Source organism: Fibroporia radiculosa (assembly GCF_000313525.1).
Source record: "Fibroporia radiculosa TFFH 294 genomic supercontigs, scaffold7765, whole genome shotgun sequence".
Lineage (NCBI taxonomy): Eukaryota > Fungi > Basidiomycota > Agaricomycetes > Polyporales > Fibroporiaceae > Fibroporia > Fibroporia radiculosa.
Window position 1 is genome coordinate 1 of NW_012133449.1, and position 8,193 is coordinate 8,193.

The 8,193-nt window shown below is 44.8% G+C and overlaps 1 protein-coding gene across 1 annotated transcript; it reads right to left on the minus strand.

The window, feature by feature from the left end:
- Positions 1 to 5,482: 5,482 nt before the first annotated feature.
- On the minus strand, positions 5,483 to 7,426 carry FIBRA_06520 (uncharacterized protein; the record flags this gene model as incomplete). The annotated part of the gene is made up of 19 exons (XM_012328241.1): positions 5,483 to 5,536; positions 5,603 to 5,730; positions 5,781 to 5,838; positions 5,888 to 5,915; positions 5,963 to 6,022; positions 6,077 to 6,177; positions 6,230 to 6,269; positions 6,331 to 6,346; positions 6,400 to 6,499; positions 6,555 to 6,589; positions 6,640 to 6,665; positions 6,719 to 6,744; positions 6,796 to 6,813; positions 6,874 to 6,883; positions 6,940 to 7,038; positions 7,090 to 7,103; positions 7,156 to 7,237; positions 7,288 to 7,306; positions 7,363 to 7,426. 19 exons carry the CDS (start codon positions 7,424 to 7,426, stop codon positions 5,483 to 5,485), a joined length of 978 nt encoding a protein of 325 aa, XP_012183631.1.
- Positions 7,427 to 8,193: the final 767 nt, after the last annotated feature.

An 8,193-nucleotide genomic window follows, 5' to 3' on the forward strand; every position in this document is an offset into this window, starting at 1 on the left:
GATTTCCCCATTTGTACTAGAGACACACATGGTCATTCAGGTGATCATCAAAAATCAGACTGCTGACCGAACATATGGTGATGGCTCACATGTTAGGTATTCTTAGATAGCCAATAGCATATTAGGAGCATCAGTCAGCCTAGGTGTTAGGTGTACTAACAGTAGTATTAGGGGTCTGGTCCCTCATATATAAATACCAGAGCAATACAGCATAGTACGGTAGTCTGATCTATTGAGATCACACACCGTCTACTTCACTCTACTCTTACTCTGAGTTAGCCACTCCCAAGACAAGCACTACTGCTTACCTCTTGTAACCACCAGAACTACACAAGTAAGTGCTGGGGTTAGGGTTGGAGTTAGGGTCAAGGGCGATACCTTGACATGTGGATGACGAATCCCTGAACTGGGATCTGACTAAAATATCAGGTGACATGTGGGTCTTGATCACTAAACGACGCTGAGTAGAACTGCTTAGTGAGCTGTCACCTGATTGACAACCGTGTCCTAGAACCTTCTAGCTGGTTCTCTACTATTCCGTGGATACTCCAGCATATATCTAATCTATATCTAATTGTTATCTGATAAGATAAGATAGGCGCATGCTTATTCTGGAATATTTTCGAAAAACTGTGACATGTGGACTCATGGCATATACTGTATGGTGTATACATATACAAAGACAATCACAAAGAGGATACCCATAAGAGTCCTGAGTTTGTAAGATGAGTTTGGGTACTGTAGAAGGATAGAGCAGCTAACATACTAGTCACACAGTAGGGTTGCACACATACCATCAATAACCATGGATAAGAAAGCATGCCTGTTGGTGAATCAGCTTGATATTTCAACAGTAACCTTGATGGCACACAAAGCTAAAGGCTGTTTCAGTAACAGACATGATCATGTAGATCATGTATATTGGCTACTGTTATCTCCAGCACACTGTACTTATTGGCCAAGTGCAGTGGCTGATCTAAGCTAAGAATTCTAAGTGTGCATGCTAGACGCCCGTTGAAACTCGTCGGGGTCTTTGCTCGCTATTCCAGCCACACAATCCCCATGCACGAGTATTTCTATCCTCATATTGCAGCCATGTTGGCGTCATACCGGAGGTTCTGATCAATACATCGGTTACCTCTTCACATATGCGCGTAGGACTCACAGTGATTCAACTTGACCTGGCGCTGCTAGTGCGCATTCAATCCCTCGTTTGTCGAGTATGAAACTGGGCCCGCGTTGGCATGTGCACCGTGTGATCGGGGGCAGGAATAAGGCTCGGTCTTGTTTAGCCAGAGCGATTCTGTGGGGTACGGGAGCGGGGTGTTGTAAGCAGCCTCTTGGTAGCCACGCCTGCTGACTGGACTGTGTCGTGACCCAGAAGACATGATACGGCTGGATATTGTAAAGTATACAAGTGACACGCACACAGACGGCAACGACGAGCGGGTGACGACCAGAGCAAAGGCGGGATGCAGGCGTCTAGCGAGTGCAGCAAGAACCTGTTCCGACGGTGAATTAACATGGTGATCCAGTCATGTAACTTGTGCGAGTCGACTCGAGATCTCAAAACGCGATTTAGAGTCAGTCGTCTTAACACACGGGCCTTCTGCCGGCTCATCTCATCATGAGCCTTCCTAGACTGAGGGAAAGTGTGGCGCTCGTGCGTTCCGTAGGCATGCGCAACAGTGTTATCATATACGGAAAACATTAGAAATGTTGTAAGTCGGCATTATAGTAAGTAAGTTAAGGGACTTGCTTATAGTTCCAACATGAACCTATCCTGTTTTCGTCTGTGTGGATGCGCTAGACTCCTCTAGGAACCTTGCTGGTGCCGCTATTCCTGCTCCCATTCCCAAGATGACCGTCGATGGGTCGATCGTCTCGCTTGCATCTTCGAGTATGTCACAATCGGTGGTGATCGATGATCATACGGTGCACAATCTTGCAAAATGCCTTTTTGTCTGTAAGTTTATTTCATATGGGTAGTGTAATCAGCTGCTTTAGATGGTGAAAAATTGGACTTGTACTCGCTGACGAAACCATGTCCCGTTCGGCATTGAAGTTACATCTTGCCAACCTGCAGCTTTCAATTTGGGTCATGAATCATATTACTCTGCCCGACGCTACTGCATTTGATACTGAATTTATAGCTAACCGACCATGATCAACCCTTGATCATAGTACTGGTATTATAAATTATTACACGGGAACTCGACAGTGAAGCACTGTACAGAATACAAGAACACTTTTTACATTCATAAACTTCCGGTTGGGCTTGCGCTGCTATGTTCAAATCACTGACAAAGATGGTGACCACTAAGCCTAGTGCCTCATCGACATCAGGCGGCAACAAGCATATCACCACAGCTCCGCGCATGGTCCTATCAACAACCTACGTAGAAGCCAAGGGGCTAACCTGTTGTTTACTGGGAAACATATTGCGGCGAAATCCTCCGGAACGAAGGAATGTTACAGACACAAGGCCACGTGTGTTTACCAGTCGGAGTGTTTGTCTGGCATTCAAGATCGCTAGCATGGAGTTGAGGAGAACTACCAAGATGATTGGGTCAATACAACACAGCACCAATATTATTGGCGAGCATGCGCACGTTTTGGTAACGCGAAATAGATCGCTATGAATATCAGATTGTGTGGCATTAATGCAAACTTTTTGTTGTCGGTGGAGGTTCTCAGACTATACTTCGAAGGTGCATACTCACAGTTACAAAGCATGCAACAGCGCATGAGCTGATTATTATGGATAAGTTCAGGATTGTTCTGCCTAGATTCGACTCACCTGGGGAGAACTCCGGTATTGATAGTATACCAAATCAGAGTGCGGATAATGGTGTCGGTTCTGGAATTGTGTCTGTAAGTAGCGTATTTCTTCTCATTAGGGAAAAAATCGAACGTGAGTATTCCAGTTTTACGTTTCCTGAGTGTGATTGAAAGGGAGAGTGAATTGAGCAGGTCTGCCGACATTGCAGCAATAAGCCCCGCATACAACAGGTCCTACTCATTCATTTCGTCAGCAGTGAAGGTCCGGGGTACAGATAGGATAGATCAACTTTGTATTCCTCTAGCTGGAAGTAGTATGTGACGGAGAACCTAGCCCATGTCGATCAAATTTGTATCTACAGTTCAATCACAGGAGAAAAGGAAACTCTTACGCTTTGACGCAAACGGCTGAGTCAGATGGATTTTTTTAAAAATATGAGTTACACAAATATGAATGGAGAGCATACCAATGGCAAGAGCTGTTTGGCATCAACAAGATGTGAGCACTAGAAGAGCATAAAGAATACATACCAACAGCAAACAGAGCGGTGACGACCTGTGGTGCAGGGAAAATGTGAAACGATAGCATATTGGGATGTGAAATCAAGATTTACATTCGCCACTAGCATCACATAGCTATGCGAGCTCACTGATGTCGTGTCAGCCAAAAGCTACAACGAATGCTCAGAGAAACAACTTAACGTATCCATATTCGCTGTATGAAGAATCTATTTAAATAATCATGATCCTGCGACCGTCGTACAGCTGGACAACATAGTTACCCTCTGACAATCAGATCGATTGCACCCTTATTGGCGTTTAACGATGGAACTTCTGAGTATGTGCAGTGTCCGACTTACAACGACTGCGATATGTGCCTTTTTGGTGGTTCATTTGTTACTACCATAGCTGAGATTTAAAGATATTCGCTGACTCACAGGCATACTCCTATGGATGTTTTAAGTTCATGTTGAACTTCTCTCATCAATCAATGGCAAATACTCAAGACGAACCAAGTAACACGAAGTACAGCCAAGGGAGCGGCATGATCGGTAACACAACCGCCATATACTGCATTTAAAATGAACACAAGATGCAAGATGTCAAGGCCCCTAGTGCACCTTCAAACACCGTGTTCGCCTCGTATGATTGTGTGACTTACCACAAAACAAGGAGCTTTATAATAGTTTCAGGCTGAGTACCAACGAGCCATAATAAAAAGACATACTGTACTCTTCATCGCTATGGAATCTCCTTGAAAGTGCTTGAAATAGGTTACAAATTGAGCGTACGACATAGCAGACAAACTGCGAGATTATCAGCACTGAATAACGATAGCTGCGGGATGATATTAACAATGCCACGACAATAGAACCTGGAATTCTATGAGCTGGAAGCGTGATTTTTTCGAATCAATAACGTACCAAGGAACATGGCTCCCAATGTAGTGTCTAGCAAAAGGTTAGTCGACATAATTTTCGGCTTGGTAGTACAAGGATTGAGTCACAACTGGGCTGGGTGGTCGTTGAATACTTCCTTGGGTTGCAGCGACTCTTAGAGTGAAGCCACCTTAAAGTTTGACCCAGACAGATCACCATGGCCCCTGAAACTCCATGACAAAAGATATCAGGGTCAGTGACAAAGAGCAATTTCAATTTAGCCACGAGTTCATCACTTTACTGAGCCCCATGCTCGCATGAGCCATGTCTTATCGTAGCTTCCTCGCATCCACTGAGAAATCCTATTAATACCGTTTTCCTAGATATTAAAACGCATCAAACCGCACGATTCGGCCGTATACTCAGACCTTGGAACGAGCGCGCTTGTAGGCCTTGGCTTATTTGTGAGGAAAGTCAGACAACAAGTTGGAGTCAGACAAACGTTGGTTCAGAGTTGGCTATGAGTGACAAAAGACGACCTAGGTGACAGAACAGGGCTAGAACAACATGTCGCAGACTGTGTTAATCTGTCCAACAATCAAAAAAAGATCATATCAATCGCTAGTGAAATGGAGTAATACTTAAGTAGACGTCAGGGCGGGCAAGATTGGGAGGTAAAGTGTCTAAGCATGGCACGTCTTGGATGTTTGGCTAGTATGCTTACGGAAATTATGCGACCAAAGTACACATTTATGGTTGTGGTTTACTGCCGAGCTGCTTTCCACGATCCTGCGAGGACGGTAGCGAGCAGACTGTGCCGGCTTCAAATGAATTCTGGCGCATATATCCATCAATGATATGTCTTGAATCATTAGGCAATATGCTTACGGTAATAATGCAACTAAAGTGCACACCTTGTATAATCAGCCTGCCGGAGATCAACAGCCAGAGATTGTGAAGGGCTATTGACAGATACGTATAGTAATATTTGCGGTCCAGAATTCATTTGAAGAAGCACTGCTCGCTACCGCCCTCGCACTCGCAGGATCATGGGACGCCACTTTTAGCGATGAATCGATGAATCGCAGTCACACGCCATCAGCCAGGCTGACTTGTCAAAACTAAACCAGATCAGTGGCAGTAAAAATGGATTCAACGATAGCTGGCACATAAGATAACAGACGAGTACAGACGCCCTGGCTTGTGCCTTCACCAATTATCTCTGGTGATATGTGAAGCTTATCGGATGAGAGCTGCATACTCCGAAGAGCCATAATTTGCCGATGCAATAGTCATCGAATAAATCCATTTACAATTCGATATCATTTGAAGTCAGCATGCTGATCCACAGCTACGCGAATCGACACTTCGAGAGGCTATGTGGTTTACCAAAACCACGTCAGCAAGGACCCGGCATTAGAATTTATTTCATAAGAGCACACCTTGACCTCGTGAGAGTGGTTGTCAACCGTTGGCATGTAACCTAGCGGTATGGAGGTGACAGGGACCATGCTTGCTTTCAAAATGCGTTGCCTGGCGTTCAATATGGCCATCATAGAATTGAGGAGAACTAGGGGATGTGAATGTAATATTGACTCGCATAAATAAGGACGGACATACGCTTCGGTAGAATGAAGTAGATTGCTAAAAATATGAGGTTGTTGGGCATTAAGGCGAACTTCATTCACGTAGTTAGCTTCTGAGAGAACGAGAAAATGGTCACTCACACTTATCAAACAAGCGATCGCGCATGAGCTGTATCTCGTGAGAAGATATTTTTCGCCTTTGTATACCGTCCATACCTAGGAAGAAGGCCAGTATTGATGGTGTACAACGTAAGGATGCGAATAATGGTGTCACTCCTAAAAACCAATTTGCATATATAACATACTTCTAGTACTGCGAAAAATACGAACCTGCGGATACCTGATCTGTGTCTTCTTAGCAGTAAACAAAGTGATATTGAATGTGACAGATCGGCGACCATTGCCCCAACAAGCCCCATGTACATCACGACCTACTCAGTATACATGAAGGGCAAGATGAGCGACTGAATATGAATTCCTTACTTTGATATTTCCCAGTTCAACGTAGGTCTTGATTTGAAACCTAGTTGAAATAGACAGTAGTGAGATGCTCTGTCTCTAAATTGATTAATCACAAGCCGTACGCTTTGATGCATACGGCTGCCAAGTACATCAGCAATCTGAAAGACTGTACATTTCCAAGAACCACATACCCAGATTGACGACTGCAATCAGATTCGAGCGGTGAGCTTCATGGTGAGTACGGAAAAAATAACTACAAAACTTGCATATTGTGAAAAGCGCACTGACAGCCTATAGGTTCTAGGTTATCAGCTAAGAGCGCGAGATTGAAACATCAAGTACTCACGTTAGCCATTACCATAAAGTAATTGTGCGATGTCACTGTGAACTTATTAGCTTAATCTGGAAATACAGTCGTGCGGTAACCCAACATTTCCATATTCGCCAGATGAAATAGCTAAGCAATGATCAATCATGTATACAGGCGAAAACGCGCCAAAAAGTTCTCACCCTCTCACAATCATGTCGATGGCACCCTAAACATCATGTGTGAAGCGTATGTATGGCGAAGATATAAATGAACGTACGACGACTCCAACCTGCGCCTGAATAGATAAATACGCTGCGTCAAATTGACGCTGATTCAGAGATTTTCAGCGTCTTACCGGCACAGTCCTGCATGTTCCCCAAATTAATGCCATATCAACGGTAAAATGCTGAATACAATATACCAGGTCACATCAAGTATAGCTAATGGGGCCGCATGCTCGATAACACTGCTTATGTACACGACATGGGCGATGAAGCAAAGGTGCACATAATCAAGCATCCTAGACTACCGTGAGTACTATCAAAAACTGTACATTCACGTCAAAACTCACCATAAAACAAGAATCTCATCATTTGTGACGTCAGCCATTGCCTTAGAGTGAGGAGAGGAAATTTACCATGCACTTCACCACCATGGAGTCCCCCTGATAGCAACTACCGTAATAGACGATAAATTGGGCAGACGATATGCCCGAAAGGCTGCGATGATTTCAATTCATGAGTCCCGTTTCAAAATGAATCATACCAACATTGCCGTGAAAAGACAGCCTACGCCAAGATTTTCTCAGAGGCAGAAAATCTATGACATGACACATGACACATACCTATGAAGACAGCTCCTAAGGAAGGACCCAGCTCAATTCCGAAGGATACAAGTTGCTCTGCCATGGCTGGAATAAGAGCGCTCGCTCCGTCCAAGGCGTATAAAGATGAACACCGTCAGTGAAGGTCGTTCAATCACCTCCGAGTGCTGAGCATGGAGTACAAGAGAAAACGGTGACGTCGCGACCGTCGGTACTGACAGCAATTTCTAATGGCAATCCTGTCGCATTTCCATCAGTAGTATGGTTTGTGACCCCGTACGAGTCTGCGACAAGCATGCAAGTCGGCAGAACGTATCAGCCGGTCAGTGTAAGAGCTTTGTTTGAAACAGTGGACTTACAGTACAAAGAGATGCCGCGCCTCCACGCATGGTAACAGGTCCCATACAGGAACCGGATCACGATCTGAACTAGATCTGAGCGCATTTGTGTCCGACTTAACACAGACCTAGTGACGGCCCCCGAGCCCATGGTTCACGGCATGCTAGGGATTCGAACCCCCGGAATTTAGGCCGTGCAAGCTACTCTGAAGGTTGACTTCAACTTAACTATGACTACGGTCCTCTGAACCCTGTCAGGCCTATGCGTGTCAGCATTCCGCTCGTCCATTCTGAGATGAAATCAGAAAGGTCATACACGTCGACACGAACGCGGCACCGTATCAGGATTTCAAATTCTCAAAAAGCTAGGGAGAAATGAAAGACCCGGGATGATCTCAATAGGCAGACAACCTGATGGAAAGTGCTAGTTTTCAGGTAGGGTGTGTTGCCCCTTCTATTCCTTGTTCCTTTCCGTTCATTCGCGAATACTATGCTCAGTACTATGGCTGGGGGG